Below are 22,599 nucleotides of genomic sequence, written 5' to 3'. Positions count from 1 at the left end.
GATGGTGCTTAATGTAAAACAGAAATACTCCTGTACACAAGGTGGCGCTGCGCAACTTTACGCTTCTTAAAGTCGCTTTTCACTCAGAAGAAGAGAGCAAGTATTTATGCGCTTGTCAGAATCATACAAAGAAAACATGAATATTTCAAGCACCAGTTGCTCCAACTGCTTGGTTCGGGGATATTTTAGAATGTCTGTCATTATTTCTTCGCGGCAGTGTAGACGCTACTTGGCGTCTATCTTCTTCGCTGGTATATGTGCTCAGCATGACAGTTTTGTGTTTGAGCGCCCCCAAGTTGTGTTTTACTGTGACTTCAGAAGCTCCAGACACGTGTGCCAAAGCGCCATTCTCATTGGTCGTATAGTTTTCGACGCGGCGCGTCAAACCAAAAAAACGAACGCGAGGCATTTTTTAAAAAGTGACGCTTTGACGCGTGGCGTTTTTTTCGCGTCGGTGTGCACACTCACACTGGTGCCCTTTGTTTAGTCACGAGGCGTTAAACGTCGGCGAATATCGCAGGCGAAATTCGTCCCGGTGTGTACGGGCATTTATGTTTGGGATGCAATGTAAGGGAAACGTGGGGTACACTATCAGAAACTATGCCTTGTGAGAGGGTGTGAGCAGAGCGTCTGCTACCAACCCCTCAGAGGCTACATAAATATTTAGTCTAGCAATCTGCTATTACTGTCCTTCTGTTGGGCCTTGGTACCAGGTTTTCTCATTTCCATCTTAAAAAAAATAATGTGAGGGGGTCAGGTGGGGAGGTGTAGGGCTCAAGGCTGGAGATCCAAGGTTTCCACACCAGAAAAGCTGACAGAATACCTTCATGCACTATGATTTCTGGATCGAGCAATCCCCAGTACAAGTCTGCCAGTGGCTCCTCTGTTGGACGAATCAGGTACTGCGCCTCATGAGTGAGTTCATCCACTCGGCAGTGGAGTACCGTATGGTCCCATCTGGTAGAATGACCTGTAACCCATCCGGGCTGCACAGAGTGGTGGGTCCCAGCTTCACCAGCAGGTCACAACCCAAAAATCGACTTGCACTGTCGGCGAGTACACAAAGTAGTCGCTCAGTCTGTTTGCTGACCTTAGTGTTCAAGGACTTGGTGTATGGCAGAGTCTGTGTCTCATTGTTTTTGAGGATTCCAGAGGTTCCATGCCTCCTGGGATGCCAGTTCATTGCAGGCATTTGGTGAACAGGCCCATGTCCACGCCCTCTTGGGGTTCCGCCCCTAGGTGGTCAACCCTGGACCCACGCCATCCATAAGGCTGCCAAAGTTCGTATGGACAGCTCTTAGTCCAATGGCCAGGTTCCTCGCAGTAATAGCACAATCCAGCATCCATCAGTTCCCTGAGTGTACCTCCGCCTCTCACCCCACCTCTCCCCATCATTGTCCCCTAAATCCTGCGGGGCGAGGGTTGGATTGATAGCAATCACCACCAAACCTGTTTATAGGTGAGTCATAGTTTGTAAAAGGAAACCAGGCCGGACCTGGCGGAAATGTACCAGACAAATGCGACTACTGAGCGTCAGTTGTGGACCTAAGAAATTTTATTTATATATTTAATTATTTTTTATTTTTTTATTCATTTATTAATTTATTTGCTTTCTGCCTAGCCTCTGCCAGCTTCAACACAATTAACTGTTCATTTACTTCTTCCAATATATTGTCTTCCTATTGACATTAAACGTTTAATCCCTGGGAAATTCAAGGCTGCAGACCTGCAGCTGTGAGGAGAGGCTGAATCTCTAGGACGTGTGTCCAAACAGTATAACTGCCCGTCAGTGGGCAGAATGAATATAAGTATTGTCTGTCCAATCCACAAAATCTTTTTCCTTTTTGTATTTTATTTTATTTATTTTCAGTCTTGTTATAACTTTTTGTGTGGCTGGAAAAGCTGGGCGTGAGCTAACAGCATATCTATGCAGTGTGATTCCAGAAAAAGTTTACTAACAAATATCCATCTACAGATATTACATCACCCGTTGTATAATCAAAGATTTAGGAGCCCCTAATACTGGAACTTTCCGTTCATCCAAAATATTTGTGTTGTTGTGTGTTTTCTTTTTAATTTAGGACGTATGTGTGTGCTGTTCGTCCATCATCCTGTTCGATAAGCAGTTCCCAGATGAACCTGCTTTGTCACAGCTCCCTGTCCTAAGTGCATCTCATCTTCCTGTATTTTTCTGACACCCTCTCAGAGGGAAGACGTTGTCTTTCTTCACTGCTCTGTCCTGTCAGATGTTATCAGATCCTCCTTGCTGCGTTTCATTTGTTTTTGCATACGCTGGTTCCCCAATCACCTCTGACCTCATGCTGTCCCCAGAGCCCCTGCTTCTCTTTATCTACCTTTAGCCATGTCACCAACACAACTCCAACTAAACAAAAACACAATTCACACACCCAACAACAAATGTTTTTTTAGAACACAGATAAAGCAAAGAAGTATAGTCCATAGCTTTTAACACAATCAAAACTTATACACAAAAGCACAAAATACAAAACCATTTCACTGAAGTCTGTTAGTATGTCTTCTTCCTCTTTTGGCTTCTCCCATCAGGGGTCGCCACAGCGAACAAGTCGCATGGTAAACTTGGCAATGTTTTACGCCGGATGCCCTTCCTGACGCAACCCTCTCAAACCGGGCTTGGGACCGGCACAGGGGTAGAGAAGGGAACAGGGAGCAGCCCGGAGTCGAACCCTGGTTTCACAGATGGAAGGCGCCGCAAACCAGCACGAGCTAACTACTATTAATCTTCATGTCCTCCCCCCTTTTTATTTTTATTTTTTTTTATATATATTTTTTGTTTCTTCAGGAAATCAGGATGATTGATTCGTATTAAGGAAAGGAGGAATGGGGTACTGTACAATGAGATTTTGAGCAAACACCTCCTTCCATCAGTGAGAACATTGAGACTGAAACATGGCTAGATCTTCCAGCAACAAGTTGATCCCAAACACATCACCCAGACAACGAAGGACTAGCTACATAAAAAGCATTTTTCTAGCCGGTCTCTGGACCTCAATCAGACAGAGAATCTGTGGAGAAAGTTGAATGTCTGTGTTGCCCAAAACTTCACAGCACTTGACAAGGTCTGTATGGGTGAATGGACCAAAATAGCTGATTCTGTGTGAATCTGGTAAGTACCTACAGGAAACCTTTGACCTCTGTTATTGTCATTGTACAAATACTTGTATTCCTCAGTTACAGCGATGTATAAATCACATTTTTTAACTTAAGGGCATGAGATCAAATCTCCTAACAGTTTAATGTCTCTTTCAGAAAACATAAAATGTTTCTTTCATTTCCCTTCAGTGACCTTCAACAGATGCAGAGTCATTCTCTCATCCACAACAAATTGTATACTTCAGAACAAAACTCACAAAAGACATTTAAAGACCCACTCTCCACTGTGTTTTTGACATTTGTAGCACATTTTTTCTTAGAGTATTTTTCTGATGATGAAAGTCATACATAAAGCAAATTAAAACCAAAATTGCATTTCTGAGGAGACAACATGATGAAAATTCATCTGACAGTGGGTTTTATGGCTTCATTTAATGAAAACGGTTTGGACAGGTTAAATATTATTTTAAAATCCTGTTTAAAAAATCATTTCGAAACAAAAGAAACAATGAATCCCTACCTTCTAGAAAATTGTCAGTGGGTAGTGTCGGAGGAATTTGTTTTGTTCCTCTTCTTTGTCGTGCAGTAAGACCATGACAAGCTTTTTTGTGAGTCAACATTCCGAAAATGACTTTTGTCTTTCTTTTGTTCTTTTTTCTCCCCAGTCTCTTTGGGACGTTGTTGTATTTTTTTTAAAGGTCTACTCGATGTCACCGTGCCCTCGCGAGCGCCAATGATAGGAGGAGGCCGTAGGCCACGCCCCCTGAAGGCGCGGCTGCGCAGTTGTCAAAAACGCAGCAGAAACACACTGAACACAGAGCTCCCAGATTCAACCCGAAGGTGAGTAATTTTCCTTACTCGGTCCGTAAAACCCGGATTATCCTCTATTTTTTTTACAGTGTTTTTCAGCCTCATTTCTAGCAGTTGGACCGTTTTAAAAAGGCTTACCAAAATGGACGAGTTTCTAACTTTTAAATTTAAGACTTTATTGTTGTTACCTGTGTTAGTTTGCTTTTCACTAATAGGGAAACTTAGGAAAAAGACAGAAAATGACGAAAACTCAGCTTTCATGCACAGGACGAAACAAAATGTAAGAAATTCAATAAGAACTTTGGAAAGAACCTTTTTTTATCAAACAAAAAATACTTCATTTTATTTTAGTATTTAAAATCAATTTAGCAATTTGTAGTGGCCAAAAATTCTAAGGGCAAAAACCCACACATTTTGAATTGCTGGGCTGCAGTCAGAATGTGGGATTGCTCCTTTTTTGCTGCATGTCTACTATTTGTTGTTCCGGTTTAACACGTCTCTGTTAAAGTTTTCTAGCCCGGTCATGTTTTTAACTGCAGTAGTTCAACTTGTTTTGGTGGGTTTGGCGCTGGAATGAAGTGGAACTTCTTTTTAGGAATCATGAATAATGTAGTGAAACGCTCCCATCCTGCACTTCCTGCCGGAGTTTCTACAACTTCCTGTCCTTCAAAATAAATTAACCACTGACAACCCTATTAATTCTATTTTTTAAATTTGATCATTATTATTATTATTATTATTAGGTTTGTTCATTATGGGCAACGGCAATTAACAGCGTCAATAAATAAATTAAGAATAAAATGAAATAAATAACTACAATTTGGCCCAGTGGGTTCTCCAAGGTTAAGCCAAATATTTTTGTTTGGAAACAGAACAATAAATAACTAGATATATAGCATGACTTGCAATTATGCAAGTGTAAATGCTGTTTGCTCAATCTGGCCGCTGAATATGCTAAAACTAAAAGATGAAAATTCTGAAGTTTACAGATTAAAAAAAAGGCTAAAGTTGATAGCTTCCTGGAATATTAGCTAAAGTGCAAATTGGACGAGAACCTCAGTGGATGTCAAATTAGCCAAACAGCTTGGATGTTGCTAAAATATTAGCTAAACTTTAAATTAGCTTCAGCAAATCTTAGTGGATGCCAAATTAGTCCCAAAAAGCTAGCATGTTGCTAAAATCCTTGCTAAACTCCAAATTAGCTCAGTCACGGCTGCAACTGCGCAGGCATCTGCAGTTGGGCTGGGTGTTTGGATTCCGGTAATGCCCGGAGCTCAGTGAATGCACCACACAGAGACGTTTGTCAACCTTGGGTTCTGTCACTCAACCTGTTGTCTGGAGTTTTAGGGGCAGTTTTAGGGGGAGGAGGGCTGGTGCATGAGGCTGAATTCAGGCGTCTGAGGAGCGTAGATCCACTAACGCATAAAAAAAAGAGTTATATAAAAGTCCCCACTGGGGGACCAGAAACAGAACACCAATGGGGGACCTTTCCGTGTGGAGTTTGCATGTTCTCCTTGTGCATGCGTGGATTTTCTCCAGGAACTTTGGCTTCCTCCCGACATCCAAAAACATGCTTCATAGGTTGATTAGTTTAACAGTTTTCTGTTTGTTCTGTAAGATATGAATACATTAGAATTTATTTGTAGAGTAAATGCTTTCTTTCTGATCTGATCAAACAGTTTAGTGTTCTGCTCGATTCGTGTTCCCTTTTGAAACGTGAACGCTTTAATTGTGTTCCTTCAGTGCATCTGTTGTGTTTAAAGTATGAAACTAAACAGATTATACGTTTCCCCCATGAGTCAAGTGTGTTCAAATTTGACAAATGTAACTATTTGGATTATATCGTGATATTAACCGTTATCGCCTGATATGGGGGGGAAAAAACTATGCTGTGATATAAAAAAAAATTCTATATCGCCCAGCCCTACGTATTACTAACAAAAAATTAACGAATATCTTCACGGTCAGCTGATGGCGTTTCTCCATGCAGGGTCACAAACTTCGGTTCTTGCTGTTCAGGAACCGCTAGAACCAGCTCTTGGGGGGGCGATGCAACACTCCCCTCCCCAGAAATTTATGCAGCACCCTCCGCGGACGCAACATTGTCTCATTCAAGCGTCTTGAGTCTTCTGAGTTTTTGTGACGAACCAGAGGAGTCATGTGACTGAAAACAAAAATCTGCAAAAACGCGAATAAGCGCGGGAAAACTGTATTCCTCCCGTTGGAGGAATTTAGCCATTTTTTCTCATTTAGCTGTTTAGCTGAATAATTAATTGTCATTAAACATGTCAAATTTTTTGTTGTAAATGAATACTGTGTTTATTTATGAAAATGCTTTGAACAATAAATTGTTAAACAGCTTTTTTTACCACAATATGATCAATATTCTCTTACTTCCTTTGGTTCAGAGGGAAAACATAATAAAGAGAAGAATATATGAAAATAACGCACATTTTTTCCCCTTAATTTAAACCCAGTTTAGTTGTTATCTGTTACATTTTAAATTAAAAAACTTGGGGAAAAATGCAGCAATTGAAGTTCTTTTTTTCTTGTCCAAAATGAACAAAACATTCCACCCTCTTTTGTGATATTAGAAATTATTTAATAAAATGTAAATTGGTGAATTAATAATAATAATAGCATTTCCAGAATACATTTTAAGAAAAGACAAACAAAAAGTTGATTAAAGCAAAACGTTTAGCCAGGAGAAGGCCGAACCTTGAGTGAGAACGTTTCATTTGAGAAGCAAAACGGACATGAACCATGAGGAAATGGTCAGGAATGAGTAAAAAGACCATTAAAACTGTCCTGATGATGAACCCTGTGTTTGTTGTCCTACAGGTGAAAGATGTCTGCACTGAACGCGTCAAATGACAAGTTCCGGGGTTTGATCTCCAAGTCTTCTAATGTCCCCTTGCCCGCACTAAGTGAGATGCCACAGCCGCACTCTGTGCCTCCATCTTTGTTCGCCACATACTTTTTATAAATAGTTTTATTTTTTCTCTTACAGTATGCTCAAAGGTGCTTTTCTGCGCCATGCCCATCGCTCAGATCGCATTAGGTGAGAAGTAGAACCATTAAGTTCTAAAGTCGCTTCATTTGAAGTACACTGTAATAAAACCGTCTGTCCACCAGGTGCTGTGAACTTAAACGACTGTCCGCTGCAGCCTTACATCCCCATCTATCTGATCGTGTCGGGGGTCTTTAGTCTGCTGCTGGTGATCCTGGCCGCCCTGCCCTGCACTCAGGGTTCCAACCAGCTTAGTTGCCTCTGCACGGCCTGGAACTCGCTGACGACCTTCTTCCTCTTCTGCTGGTTCATCGCTGGTGAGTTTTTGGGGACAGTCGGTCGAGGGAGAGATGCCAAAACAAACACTGTGACGGACTAGGATGAACGACGGAGGCCCTCCATGAAAGAAAATATCTATATGTACACGAGAGGAAAAGTATGAGAAAGAAGTTGTAAGTTTATGAGGACAAAGCCGTGCTTAAAAAAAAATAAAAAATCTGGTCGTGACCTCCAAATGCCGACTAAATCAATCAATGTACCCATTTATAGGTTATAAGGCTCTGGTTTATCACAAGAATCCATACGCCATAATAATGCATTTGGACCACTGCAGCTATACTGCCGACGGCGTCCGCCAGAAATCTTCTTCTGACGACGCCCAGTCATCTATTTCCATAATTGTGAAAGAAAAGGCTCAAGTAAAGGCTTACAATGTCGCTCATACTGAAACACCAGATTTGCTCTTTTCTTGTGGTTAATTAATTTGTGTGGTAAATTTATGGCTGTAACCTCAAATTTGAACTTATTATAAAGTTAAAAATTTAATTAATAATAAATGAATAAATAACTTTATTCTCGTAAAAGTACAACTTTTTTTTTAAAAGTATGACTTTTTTTCTCATAATCTGATGACTTTATTTTCTTAAAATTATTACTTTTGTCTCATAATTTTACTACTTTATATTCTTAAAATTATGAATTGTTTTTTCTCATAATTTAGGACTATTCTTGCAAATGCCATAATTGTTTAAAGATAAAAAGTGAAGCAAAAGAAACATAAAGAAGCTATAAAAAAAAGAGATTCTCATATTAGCAGCACATATCAAGCACAAACATATTTCTCAGCACTAGGAGAAAATTGTTTTCTTTTTTTACATCAATTCTTTAGCAAATACAAGAGAAATAAACATTAGTCACTCTGATCACATCATTCAGGTCCTGTGGAGTGAAATGTTTGGGGATTTCAACAAGCGTCTACATAGACTTATCGTTGAAAGTGGCAGCTAGAAGTAGCGTTGCCGAGGGCGATGAGAATGTAGCTGTACAGGTATTTTGAAGGTGCTATGCAGCGTGTCCCAAAACCAGCTCTGGAGTAATTGTGAAACGGTTACTAAATGACTGACTGACAGCCACATTGAGGACATAAGTTCAAAAAGAAACCATTCATTGATGGAGCGACGGATAATGTGGAAAATATCTGAAGCAGGGGCATTCAAAGGAGTTTAGAGGGGCGGGGCTTAAAGTCAGAGAAGGGCGGCAAAAACCCTTAAACAATACGGAAATTAAGTAAAATTTTAAAACAAACTATTAAGTAAATAAACAAACAACGAATAGGTAGAAAGGCGCGGCTTAGACTCACTGATTCCAGACCCGCAACAAACTAACAGCTGCTTCCTAATACATAATAATAATAATAAAAATAATAATAATAATTAATAAGTAATGATAGTTGTCATCCATAAAATTAATATAATGTATTGGGTTTACTGGATTTAAAGAAAAATAAATTCTTAGAAAGGAGTCTGCATCGAAGTGAATTTGTTTCCATCACTTAACTTAACTTAACTTAACTTAACTTAACTTAACTTAACTTAACTTAACTTAACTTAACTTAACTTAACTTAACTTAACTTAACTTAACTTAACTTAACTTAACTTAACTTAACTTAACTTAACTTTTGGTGTTTGACAGACAGAAAACTTTATTCAAGGTTGTGGACAAAAGATCAAAGGAAACATCACGCTCATAAAGAATAAAAATAATTACATTAAGTAATTAAATAAATATCCTGTCTGGAACATTCTCATGTATAAAGTAAAATGTTTAAAAAAAAAACACATGCGTTGCATAATGAGGAAATAAAACACTTCATGTTCGTAATTTGTTATTTATTTATGTATTTTTCGTTCTCAAAAAGTATCGTTAAAATACCGGATCGATGAGCAGTATCAATAAGAGTAGTAGTACCGTTAAAACCTTAACGATACCCATCCCTAGAATCGACATGAACAAAGTTTATTACAGATGGTAATATTATAAACACAGACGTCCAACGTTTTTTCACATTTTGGAGCCACATTTTCTTGTTGCATCTCAAACAGAAATGTATTAATGTTGGGTTATTTTGCAGCACATACCTACAAAACTATAAAATAAAAACAAGACAGTGTAAATTTCAATAGACCAGTTGGCGTATTTCAGCTCTGAAGCCGGTGGCAAAAGGCTTAAACCGACAAACGCCTGCTTTGAATGCTATCAGCTGTGTGTGAAGCTCCAGAGCAGCGCGGCCCGATAAGTGAGCACACAGATGAGGGGGGGGTGTCTGCTCGGATGCTAAGCACCGCCCTGGTACGGGCGGAATTTGCCTCGGGCTCAAAGAAGCTGCCAGCATCAGTTAAGCCTCAAAAATGTCATTTGAATATCTGACTGGCATTTTGGCACGTAAGGACAGAGAAGAGTCCTGAGGCTCCATCCAAGACTCTCCGTGGAGGTTTTGACCTGAAGCTGGTGGGCTAAAATCTCTGACCTGAGGCCCACGGGTGATGGTCACCAACTATTTGAAATGTAGTGGCATTTATCAGCCACTAGGTGTCCATCTTTGTCCTTTTTTTCTATTCTTTTCCTCCCCACTGGGATTGATGGCCCTGATGAACTCCCACCGTTGTACTCCTCGAGTGTTTTGTGTGAAATGAGTCAGAGGAGCAGTCCTGGCTCAGCGAGGGAGCTGCCACCGCTGGGTCCCACCAACTGTCAGCCATGTGACGGCGGGGAAGACTCACATGTTCGGCTCGGCTGCCGCCACTCTGCCGAGCGCCACGTTTGGCTCACCGAGACCAACGGGAACCGCTCGTCTGGTTTCATTTCACACATCGGAGAAGCCAACAGAAACCGAACCGGATTTCATCCTTTCATTTGTTATTGTTATACTGCCTTTTAAATCTTTTTAAACACGTAAACCTCAATCTTTGAAGGCCCACTCTGATGAAAATGGTATTTTTAAGATTTTGTTTTGTTTTGTTTATGAAGTTATAAACGGACCAATCAGATGCCTCCATCAAAGGATGCGGTCTCACGGCCAACGTTTCATTGGACTCGCTCTCAAGTTTCTCCTGATTGGCGAGAGTGGGTGGTTGCCATAGAAACGGTGGCTCAGACCGATTCGGACCCAGCGCCGCTCACTGATGCCTTAAGATTGAGCTTCTTTTTTTTGATCATTTTATTTTGTAGAAAATCCGAGGAATATTTGCTATTTGCTCCAAATGTTTAAAAGCTGCTGGGCCTTTAGGTTTGAAATGACACTTTTATTCTGGAATCCTGTAAAACAAAGACTGTTGTCCTAGTTTGGATGGCAGCCGAAGAATCGATATGTTTCTGCGTGGTGATGATGGAAGGAGACGCTGTCAGGAAATCTAAGCGTAAACAAGATGTAAACACAAAAGAAATACTTTTTTTTTTTTTTAAGAATACAGGAGTTTCTATAATATTAAATAAAGTCTATTCTAACTGAAGGGTAAAATTGATGACAATTCAAAGAGAAACTTGAAAAATATTAGTAGAAAACAAAAAAAAGACTTTTCTCCTTCAAAATAAAAGCTGGTGTATAGGAGGAAAGTTTGAATCCCTTTCACTCAGCCTTTTTTCTTTGTCTTTTATCAGGTAATGTGTGGATTTACTCCATTTACGAGCCCAACTACAACAAGAACTCCAACAGCACGGAGCTCTACTGCGACAAAACTGTGTACTTGTTTGCGTTCTGGACCTCGACGTTGGTCTACATCCTCGCGGGCCTCCTCATGTTCGGCGGGGTTTGCTGCCTTCTCTGCACCTGCCTCTGCAAGGCTGACCCAGACGACCACTAAAGGTCCTGCAGCTCGCCGAGTTTTTGAATTCCATGTTCTGTCAAGTTCAGAGATAAGGTTGGAGGTAAAAAAAAAAATATCTGAAAAGAGTTTTTTCAGCATCTTCAAAGACATTTACTTAAAGTTTGGGACATTTTTAACACTGGTTTTAGGAGAGTTTATGTCTACATGTTTTTCTCATTCTGGGTTTTCTGCCTCTGCAGAACATGTAAGGTTTATTTTTCCTCTTATATTAACTCTAGTTCATTTTTAAGCTAAAAATGACACAAAAAAGGTCTATTCTAATCCAAGGGTAACAGTGGGGAAAATTCAAAGAGAATAATAATAAAACCTTATTAGTATAAAACCTTTGTTTTTCTAGTCAAATATTTCTAGTCAAATATTTCTAGGCAAATTACAAAATGTTTAGTTTGTTTGATAGTTTCAAGAAAAACCAACAAACTATTTGTGCTAGAAAACCATGAACTGCATTAAAAACATTCAGAAAAAGCAAAACAAACCAATCTGTCTTTGTGAAAAAATTATCTTTCCATCTTTTCCACATGCTCAGATGATGATGTAAGCTACAAATGAGACGGGGCTTCATGAAGAAACGCACCAAAAATATCATTTTAAGAGGATAAATAATTGGATTGGACTAAATATTTTATAATAAGAAAAATTTAATTAAAGAGGGAAATCAAAAGAAAAAATATCTACATAGCACAACAAACTTTGTTTAAATACCATCAAAAACACAAAGAAATGCCTTAAAAAATGTGTTAAATGTATGAAAACTTAAAAATATCACCTTTTGGGTTTTTTTATGGATGTAAAGTGATTGATTTCCAAAAGGATCACATGTAGAACTTGAGTAATCCTCACGATATCAAGCAAAATGCTTCATTCCCCACACGACAAACATTGAGGTGGTTCCTAAAATGGAGGTTTTTCCAGGTCACATCTTATCACTGTGGCTTCTTTTCTCATCCAACATGAAAGGTTGGTGCTCCTGTGATGGTCGTAAGTCTGTCTGTGTTCATTTTAAACACCCACTCCATGTTTTTAACATGTCCTTGAGGCATTTTTCTGTTGGAGGCCATATATGAAGGAAATGAAGCTCAAAATCGGGTTTTCTTTTTTTTATTTAATTCAAATTGGTGTGACTCCGGACAAAAGAATGCTATGAGACAAATATTGTATTTGTGATGTAGAACGTATACACTGGTTGAGCCACAAGCTTCTTCCTCCGACTAAATCAATTTACGTCTTTGTTTTCCTCGTATGAGCTGGCATTTGGTAAAAAAAAAAACTGTAGGGTTGGACGGCTCCAATATTGCTCGCCAGTTTTGTTGCGGCGGTAGGTTGAGGGTGTGAGGGGCTGTAAGGTAGCAGGAGAGACAGCGTAACCAGAGGACTCTCAGTAAGGTGAGGACGGGGTGGGTTTGCTCCGCCCCCAACTCAGAGGTGAGTTTCTAATGAACTTCTACTGAGTTCATTAGAAACGATGTCCTAGAAAACAACACAGGTTGTTTTATTTAGGCTAAAACAGCATACTTATAATTTTGAAGAAAAAAAAAACGCTTTGATCAAATGATGATCAGAGTCTTTAGTTTATCTTTATTTAAACCATTGATATCAGGTTTTAAAAGGAATTCTTAGAAGATGCCCCGCCCCCTGTCTATCAGGTTCTGTTAGTCCCTTTGTGGTACTAACAGAACCTCGTGGTACTTGTGGTTCTATCTGCTGCTCGTCTTGTTCTCAGCTCAGACTTCCACTTAGATTAGATTATCAGAAAGAGTGGCTGAACAGCAGCAGGTGTCAATTCCCCTTGACTGTTTTCTCAGTACACGCTGACCCGAAGCACCACAATGAAATCACAAAAACCTTAGCTTAACAACAGCCTCCTGTCAACAGAGAGCTCTCCGTACCCTTTTCCTTGTCTCCAGAGTACACACAAACCCTTTGGCCTCTGTGTGTTGTTTTTTTTTCCTACCGTTGGCTGAGTTGAAGCACAGCAGTCCTCCACCACCAGAGTCTGAGCCGACCAAAGCTGCCTTTGGATTCTGCTCGACTCCAAAGATTCCCCAAAAAAGCCTCTACCTGCTGCTGCTCTGCATTTCAATAAAGTCATTGAAACCTCTTTACGTCATCGTATTTATTTAGTTTTGCATTTGAAACATTTTTTTTCCCCAACTGTTATTTGTGGTGGGAGTATTATAATTTGGGGTAATTGTGCTGCATTTTGCCCAGTGTTGACTTGTTTTCAAATCAAATGCCCACATTTGGTCTTCAATGTAAAGGTTTTCTCACATCACATTGAAGGAACTGTGGAAATGTTTTGAGCAAGAAAGGATTCAGTGGAGTGGAATGGTTGACATTGGGCTCATTAGTGCACAACTCGTAGAGCTTTATAAGTTGGGTGAAAAATTGAACCGTCACATTTGTCTTTCATACATAACTCTGAATTTTTGTTTAAATATTTTCTTTTACCCTTTTATTTATTTATTTATTTTAAAGCCAAAACTCAAAAATTAGATCAAAAAATGTGTTTATTGGTAACTTTCTAACATTATGTTGCTTGAATAATATACTGTACCATTTACATACAAAATTTAAATGCAATACTTTGAGCGTTTAAAATGTTAAAGTTTTTCTTTTTTCCAGCCACATGTTGATTGCATAACAATTCCTTCAAGAGGGTTGCTTGAAAATATTTCCTGTCTCCCGATTGGCTGATGGAGCTGTGATGTCAGCAGGCTGTTTTTGAAAGCATGTCCAGTGGTTTGGCGTGAACGGGCTTGTAGAGGAGGGTGAAGCTGGAGGGGCTCAGGAGGCCGTTGCCCCGCTCATCCACATTTCCCATCAGTACATAGTTTCGACCTGAACAAAGAGTGGACAGAGAACACAGAGGGAACTGCTGAAAGGCACTATTTTGTGTTTTGTATCTCAAAATCACCAAATGAGGAGAATTGTCACGGGCTTTAACCCTTTAAAACCAGAACTTTAGTTTCAATGTTGACGTTCTTTGAATGACCACAACTGTTTGACCATTGTGCGATTAGCGTACATCCAGTAGATTCTGAAAGCTGAGAAAAGCAACTTTGCATTAATATACAACACTTAACAATAGTTAATTGTTTATACAATTATTGCAAACCAACTGGGTATGACTCGTAAAAAAGCATGTTCAGGATTCGTTGGAATTAGCTAGATTCCGTAATTCCAAATTCTGCATCTAACATAAACCCACTGAAAAGCAGCTTCCAATTCTGTTGGAATGACATTAGTTGTACAAACACATTTCTACTGTAAACTTTTTAAGAAATTAACGTAAACCCACTGGTTCTGCAGCTTCAGAATCCGTTAGAATTGCATTCATTGTGTAAAAGATTTAAGGTAGTTTGAAGAACACAAGTTATTTACTGTCGCCGGCGACATCTCCAGTATTAAAGAGTTAAAGTGCTTCTCTCTTAAATAGCGAAAGCGTCTTTCAGCTGCTTCTTTTCCTAGAATTTTTGCAATATTACATAACATACAGTGTATAACTCTTTACAAGTCTTTGCTCACACAGCTTTGACAACAAAAGCTATAAATTCTTTGGTTTGGTCAAATCAAAAACAAGACAGGCCAATAAAGCTTTCAGTTATGGTGAATTGCGTAAATGTATTTAGCCCCTTTCTTTCTTGATTAAAGCCCAAAGTGCTTCTCAGTCACAGTCCTATTCACGTATGCACACAAACATTCACACACTGATGGCAAAGCGTCAACTTGTAACCACCAGTAGCAATGTGGGCTCGACTGTCTTGCACAAATTTGACACACGGGCAGGCAAGGCGGTCACCAAACCTTCAACCTTCCCACCAGAGGTCGGCCACTTTGACTCTGCACCACAGCTCCAAAGTTTGAATATTATGAGTCCCTCATCTAAGGCAGTAAAAGGCTTTTAATGCTCAACCCTGCACTGTACCTTTGACAATTCCAGGACATCTCTTGCAGGTTGAGGTGAGCACCACTGTCTTGACCGGTCCCGACTTCGTTATTTTGAGTTGTCCGGTCTTGTAGGCCTTGATCAGCGACACCTCAATTGTGGCCGAGCCCCTTGGACCATTGTTTACGGACGTGACTTTGCCAGTGATGACTACAGGAGAAGGATGGGGATTATTTAGCAAAAAAAGAATGTTAAACAGTAATATATCTGTTTTAAAGAAGGTTTTGTGACAATTCAGGTTGGAACTCACCAAAACTATGAGGACAGAAGTTTGACTGGAGGGTTCCTGTCCTCTTACAGGGTTGTGTGCATATTGGGTTCAGTGGTAAAGCTGCAGGAAATGCACACGGCAAACAATAAGTGCACATTCTTGCTTGATATTCCAATGGTAAAGGTTTGATATTCTTTGGTTTCACTCACGTTTCTTGCTGACGGAAGGCTTTTTTGTTACCGTCTTGCTCGGTACCGACGGTTTGACTTTAACGACAGTCTTTGGAGTTGTCTTTACTGGTTTCACTCGAGGTTTTGTGGTGGTTTTAGTTTTTAACAGAGGTTTACGTGTGGATGTGGGCATTGTGCTTGGTTTAGCAGTTGTTTTTATGACTTTGGGTCTGACCGTGGGTTTTTTGGTGGGTTTTCTATCAGGTAACTTGGGTGTGGCTTTTGTTGGTTTGGGTTTAGATGTGGGCTTGACTGAAGGCTTGGGAGTAGCTCTATGAAGTGGGATTTTCTTCACCAATGGTATTCTCCCTGACGGTCTTTTAATGGTTTTAGGGGTGGGTTTGACTACAAGGCCTGGTCTGGGTCTCAGGGGTGGTTTGGGAGCTGGTTTTGTGGTTGGTTTGGTTGTTGGTTTTGAAGTTGGCTTCCTGGTTGGTTTTTGGGTTGGCTTTATTGTTGGTTTCTGAGTAGGTTTTGGAGTGGTTCTCAAAAATGGTCTAGTAGTTGGTGTTGGTTTGATCGGTCTGTTGGGCTTTACAGTTGGTTTGCTTGTTGTAGAAGGGGTCTTGAGACTGTAAAGAAAGTCCCCTCCTGCAGTGGGGGTACGGGACCCACGGGGCACGCTGGTGTAGTATGCCAAGAATCCATCCGAAGTTACACTAAGATCCGACACAAACTGAACAAGGAGTTCGTTTCCATTTGTCACTATAGTTCTACATTAGATAGGAAGGGGGGAAAAAACATATTAGATCAAGAGTCATGCTGAGCAGGGGAAACTCTCGTTGGAGCAATCATCTCACCCCGGCTGTCTATCGCCGCAGAATTTTCCAATCCTCCTTGAGTCGTCCCTTTCTCCTCCATTAAACAATGCCACATAGTCATAACGGCAGTACGTATCAGCCTCCAAATCCATCTTCTCAAACTTCACTTCAATCACCTGGAAAAACATTTCAGCTCTGAACTTTAGTAAGTCGGGACATGTTTGACTTTCAGCAGAAGCATACAAGTGTTGACACAGTAAAACAGAGAGGAGGAGCTTTCAAATAAAAAGGGGCATTTACTCCCTTCCTCTCCCCTCCTTTCTGCATCTTGCAGTTTTGACACGCCTGCGTTCCTTCAATGAGGGCTTTCATTTCTAGCTGCCGCACTCTCTGACACACACGCATTTATGGACCTTTTTTTTTGTTGCAACAGAACCCTTCTGCCTTAATTGGAAAAAAAGTCTGTTATTTTTCCCCACAATTATTAAAAAACAAACTGTTTATACTGTATGACACAATGTTACTTCAAGTGTAATCAAACTGTCTAATGAGGAAGCAACACTGACTATCAAGTTCATGTTGTTGTGCAAGTGGAATAGACAACAGGTGGAAATGATAGAAAAGACTCCAATAAAGGCGACCACAGACAACTTCTCCATTCTTATGTTTTCTGGCTGCTATTTTGGTGATTTTTGAATGCTGACATTATTGTCACTCCAACGGTACCATGAGACAGCGTCTACAACCTACACAAGTGGCCCAGGTATTGCATGGTCTTGGGCAGCACATGCAAGCTGTAGCAAAAAGGTTTGCTGTGTCTGTCAGCGAAGTGTCCAGAGCGTTCAGGGGCTTCCAGGAGACACGCCAGTACAGCAGGGGATGTGGAGGAGGCCGTAGGGGGGCAACAAACCTGCATGATGCCATTACCGCCTCCTCGGTGCAAGGAGAAACAGGACGAGCGGTGCCAGAGTCCTGCAAAATGACCTCCAGCAGGCCACAAATGTGCACATGTCTGCTGAGACTGTTAGAAACAGACTCCATGAGGGTGGTATGAGGGCCCGACGTCCACAGGTGGGAGTTGTGCAACATGCAAGATGTTCGCTATTTGCTAGAGGTTGGCAAATTTACCACTGGCGTCCTGTGCTCTTCACAAATGAAAGCAGGTTCACACTGAACACACGTGAGTCAGGAGACGCTGCGAAGAATGTTTTCCTGGCTGCAACATTGTTCAACACCACCGGTTTGGCAGTGGCTTTGTAATGGTTTGGCGTGGCATTTCTTTGGCAGGCTGTACAGCGGGGATGCTCATTACGTTGACTGGTCAATGGCAAAGGATGTGTTGGTAGATCCCGGGCCATTAAAGATAAATTAACAAAAGAAGGAAAACATGTTTTTTCAAAAGCTGTCAGCGAATAATCATTCTTGGTGTGAAATATGTCACTTGATTGACATGTAGAACAGCCAATAGAACACCCTCTGAAACATACGTTACTGTGTTTAACCACACTGAGCGCAATTTCTTTTTTCTTTCTTTCTTCTCCAGGCGCGCAGCGGGGCCGGCAGGAGCTCCCCTGCGCGTCGGGTCTCTGGCGAAGAACAATTCTGGCCCGCAGGAGTGTTTGTTGAGGCCCGGGCAGATTCACATGCCTCACTCAGACAAGCATGCACTTCTCGAGCCCCGTCTACAGAGCTGTGGTTTAAAATGTCATGCCGCCCCGCATAACACGGTTTACAGCAGGACACAAAACGCAATTGTTGCTGCTTTCTGTTTTCACAATACAACGCCTTATCTGTTCTAATTATGTACTACTACAAAAATACTATTAATTCACACGACACACACACAGTACCGACCAAAAGTTTGGACACACCTCATTCAAATGAATGAGAAGGTGTGTCCAAACTTTTGGTCTGTACTGTGTATATAGTCAGATCAATTGGTAGATATTTGTACCTAGATGAGATTCTGAGACACCTTGTGAGTCTGTATGCTGTTGTAATTGGCTCTGGATTCCTCCTAAGTCAAGACAATGCTAGACCACATGTGGCTGGAGTGTGTCAGGCATTTCTGCTAGACTAAGCTATTGATGTAATAGACTGGTTCCCCAAATCTGAATCCAACTGAGCAAATGGTTAATGGCGTCTACTTATATAGCGGTTTTCTACCTACAAGGCCCAAAGCGCTTTACAGTCACAGACCCATTCCCCCAGTCACACACACACATTCACACACTGGTGGCGGCTCCGCTGCCAAACACTGGCGCCCGCCTACCACCAGAGGCAAGGTGGGGGTCAGTGTCTTGCCCAAGGACGCATCGACTCACGGGCGTGCAAGGCGAGCACATCTGATACATCATGTCCTGGTCCATCCATTGCACCACAGACTGTCCAGGCGTTGGCGGATGCTTTGGTCCAGGTGTGGGAGGAGATCCCCCAAGAGATCCATCTGCCGCCGCATCAGGCGGCAGATGGATCCCTGCAAACCCAGGCTTTGCAGGGAAGTCATAAGGGCATGTGGAGGCCACACCCAGCACCGAGCTTCATTTTGACTCGTTTCAAAGACATTACATCCAAGTTGGATCATCCTGTAGTGTGTTTTCCCACTTTTATTTTCAGAATAATTCCACACCTAGACCTCCACAGGCTAATACATTGAATTTCCATTATTCATTTTTGTGTGGTTGTAAAGAATAAAGCGTTTTAAAAGAATGTTTTATTCGTTCAGGTGTAGGATGTGTTTTCCTAGCGTTCTCTTTGATTTTTGAGCAGTGTTTATATTTTTGTGTTTTACTTAAAAAATATCTTAATAGCAGTACAGTAAACCCTTGTTTTTCGCGGGGGTTACGTTCCAGAAAGAACCCGTGATAGGCAAAAACCGTGAAGTAGAAACCTCTATATCTTTTAACAATTATTATACAATTAAATACTCTATTATACATTGAAAAGACAGAACAAACTATTTTACAGGCTCAAGCATTTGTTTCACCAATAAAAGTACCTTAGAAACGTTTTTTTCTACAAATAACTTCTGTTCTGTACTGTCAAATAATAATTTTAATCATCAATGTGAACAGAAGGCTTCAAATCGCGGAGATTAGCCCCGTCCACCGCGACCCGAAGAATTGTCATTATAAAATAATGATTAAAAAAAGTACAGTGGGACAAATAGTGACTCGGGTGTATTTAACTGCTCTAAGTCCAGACTGAGCCGCTGCATCCTGACTCCGCTCTGCAGTGTTTTCTTCTTTTGCAGCCCGCGGTGCAGCTGTGTTTGTTCGGGAGAAGAAGAACATAGTGATCGGCAGTTGGTGTCGCTCTTTTTTCTTCTTCCCAAAAACATCAAAAACATCCTTATACACCGACATGCCAACATCAAGAGAATTTGCACGTACATAATGTAAATTTGGCAAGCTGTTTTACGTACGTGTACATATTAAACTGCAACGTTATTGACGCACAGGTAGAGAAGAAGCTGAGTGACTTTTTTAGCCAATCAGAATGCAGAACACAATGCACGATGCAAATCCATGAAGTAGCGAAACCGTGAAAAGTAAACCGCGTTATAGCGAGGGATCACTGTATTGTAAAATGCTATGCTACTACAGCCTAAAGGAAAGCTCGTCCTGGTTGAACTTTTGTAATCAAATCAATTTTGCAATGTTTTTAGTTGACTAAAGAGCATCTTTTAGGCCACTATTCTGCCAAAGTCTCCCTCTTTGAAGTGTCAGAGTGATGCATCCATGTTAATCCTTTTTCTCATCTTTGGGTGTTGTTCCTGTCATAATCATGGAGTTGCTCATTATACCACATGCTGGTGCAGTTCAAAGGATGTGCTATCTGTTAGGAGCGAGTTGTTAAGGAACATTACATTTGTCTATCTTAGCTTCTGGCTTTGAACTGAGGAGAGGGTTTCTCATGAGCTGGAAATAGCTGATGGTTTTAGTCAATCCTAAATGGTGTCAAGAGGGTGAAGTTGTTTTTGTTAGCTTCTAATTTTCAGCCTCTGATGTTGAACATTTGTCATCTAGAAGTGCCTGTGTGCATTTGTGGTAGCAGGAGGTGGACCTTTGAGCTTATTTTAGGGATTTGCATGTTGCAGCGTATCTCTAAAAAACAGAATTGATCACGTCACTGCTTCATTACGAAGAGGAGATGCCAAGTTTATTAGAGGAATGCAGGCTGATAAAGGGTTTAACAAAAAGTATACTTTGAAGGTCCTATATCATGCAAAATCAATTTTTTTGAGCTTTTAATTTCAGAGTACTACTTTCAAAAAAAACCTGCTCTCTGAGCACCAGCCCCTCCCAATCCATGAAAAGGAGCGGATTCTCACATTGTGAGGAACAGCCCCTTCCAGGAAGAGTCTGCATTACCAGCACCGCCCCCAGGCTAACACACACACACTTTCTCCGTGGAGATATCGGTGTTCAGCAAACACCCTTTTCCTTTATAAGCACAATATGCACATATATCTTTGCAGAAGTTCCGATGTTGTTTGTTTTCGTGGGTGAGACGCGACACGCTGCAGAGTCTGACTCTAGGTTGACATCATGAAATGGGCGGAGCCTCAGAGATCGAGTCGTCTTACTTCCACATTGGAAAACTAACACAGGTAAATAACTAATATTTAGTAAAATGTGTTCTTTAATGTACCAAAGGTGTAATATATTATCATATACATGGATATGGTTTACTATAAAAGGCTTTAGAATAGCATGTTAAAGGCCCTTTAAACACATGTGCTCTGCCCCACAAAAAGTACTTTATTTACTGGGTTTTTCTGTAAACTTTGCTAAAACCTTCAGTCTGTTTTACCTTTTGCTACGTTCAAATCAGCAATTGGCTCATCAAATTTGCATCCACCGCGTCTCTTTGGATGCACGTCAAAATTTGCTGCTGGACGCTTGTCCAAATGTCCAAATAAACCTCCTGCCGCATGTGGGAGGATCTGCTGTCCAAAGTTTTTTAGCCTCATCGCTACATAGAAGCCTTATTGTAGATTTCATTTACAAGACACAGGGAAAATTGTGCAATCAGGTACATCAAGAGTTCTACAAAAGCTTCAGTAAACACGTCTCCCTATCTGGGTTTATCTGGGTTCCATCTACTGCCGGCAGTACTTCTGAGTGCCGGCTGCTTTCAGTGATAGTCCAAGAAAGTTAAAAGGCTGTTTAAGAATTAAATTAGAGGACATTTTTCTTATTGTCTAAATACGAATAACAAAAAAATATCATGAAGTTCATGAGAATAAACGGTAACGATCAGATTCTCCTCCATGTTGGTTTTGGACTCTACCCGCTGATCAAATGATCAAGGCGTCAAGAGATGAAGGTGACTTCCTGATTGACAAAGTTCAGATATTTGAACTCTTGCGCCAAAGTATCACTCAAAATGTGCTCCTGTCAGACCACCACCGAATGCTCGACGCTCGAATCGTGCCACAGGACCTCTGATGGCGTCTGTACATCGACTTAAAATTGAAACTGGACATGAGTTCGGTGTGAACGCAGCTTTAGAACTGCTTCTCTATTGAGTAGATTCAGTTGTGTGCTTGAAACGTTTCTCAGATACATTTTCCACACTGGTATTACTATATTGGACTGTTTTAATACTATAAAACAAATTTACCACATGTTTGCAGTCTAAACTAATGTAAATGAGGAAATCTGGTGACTTTAAAGGTTGTTGAAGCACAACAAGAGTTAGGTGACTTATGTGAAACAGCTCAACACTCTAAAATCCAAATGTACTCTTAAAAATTACGCAGTTTTATGTAATGTTTTTCTAGGCATAATCCTCCTCAATAAGGTTTTAGTTGAATGTTCTTGGCTGACAGAAGAGACGGGTTCCTCCTTGGGTTTATTGTTGCATGTGGCGTGCATCTAAAGGTGGTCTTGTCAACTTAAAAAAAAAGACTGGCCAGCCACACAACAACATTCAGAGAGTGCAGAATGGTGAACTTACGTTGCTTGGCTCCACAGAGATGTGCCAGGAGCAGCTGATACCTGCTGGGTAATTAGAGTTGGGCCAGTTGGGCGTCTTGACAGAACCTTGCGCTTTGGTCAGCCGCCCTCCACAAAATTGGTTTTCTGTGGATGAGGAAGCCCCGTAATAAGAGGAAGCTGCTTTATGAGCATCATTAAAAAGACATTATGCTGTTCTAAGATGACTGCAAAACAGTGATTGCAGAATCCTGCGGTGGTTTGTTTACTCCACTGAGGATGATGTTCCTCCCTCATGGGTTGCATTAGATTCAACGGTCTAAAAAATTGAGGAGCTGATGAGATTCTGTAGCTTTAAGTCTACACCTTCCATGTGTGGCTTCCCTGCGTTGA

General features: G+C 40.8%; 2 protein-coding genes across 2 annotated transcripts in view; one reads left to right on the top strand and one right to left on the bottom strand.

The window, feature by feature from the left end:
• Positions 1-3,839: 3,839 nt before the first annotated feature.
• On the top strand, positions 3,840-13,218 carry LOC101165594 (transmembrane protein 272). The gene is made up of 5 exons (XM_004079817.5): positions 3,840-3,972; positions 6,784-6,869; positions 6,953-7,003; positions 7,078-7,269; positions 10,890-13,218. Exons 2-5 carry the CDS (start codon positions 6,791-6,793, stop codon positions 11,090-11,092), a joined length of 525 nt encoding a protein of 174 aa, XP_004079865.1. The 5' UTR covers positions 3,840-3,972; positions 6,784-6,790; the 3' UTR covers positions 11,093-13,218.
• A 387-nt stretch (positions 13,219-13,605) lies between these two features.
• pcolceb (procollagen C-endopeptidase enhancer b) overlaps positions 13,606-22,599 on the bottom strand; it is a 14,875-nt gene continuing 5,881 nt past the window's right edge. Inside the window, exons 3-9 of the mRNA XM_011487535.4 lie at positions 22,573-22,599; positions 22,229-22,353; positions 16,304-16,440; positions 15,483-16,216; positions 15,313-15,393; positions 15,042-15,212; positions 13,606-13,954 (exon numbers count right to left, since the gene is read on the bottom strand). The exon at positions 22,573-22,599 is cut by the window's right edge and continues 232 nt beyond it. Of these exons, the coding sequence (XP_011485837.1) occupies positions 13,824-13,954; positions 15,042-15,212; positions 15,313-15,393; positions 15,483-16,216; positions 16,304-16,440; positions 22,229-22,353; positions 22,573-22,599 (1,406 nt within the window). The 3' untranslated portion in view covers positions 13,606-13,823. The remainder of the gene's footprint in view (positions 13,955-15,041; positions 15,213-15,312; positions 15,394-15,482; positions 16,217-16,303; positions 16,441-22,228; positions 22,354-22,572) is intronic.

This window comes from Oryzias latipes, chromosome 18, assembly GCF_053564925.1.
Source record: "Oryzias latipes strain Hd-rR chromosome 18, Olatipes_Hd-rR_3.1".
NCBI lineage: Eukaryota > Metazoa > Chordata > Actinopteri > Beloniformes > Adrianichthyidae > Oryzias > Oryzias latipes.
Note: the sequence above shows the minus strand (reverse complement) of the source record. Positions and strands in the feature narration are given on the sequence as shown.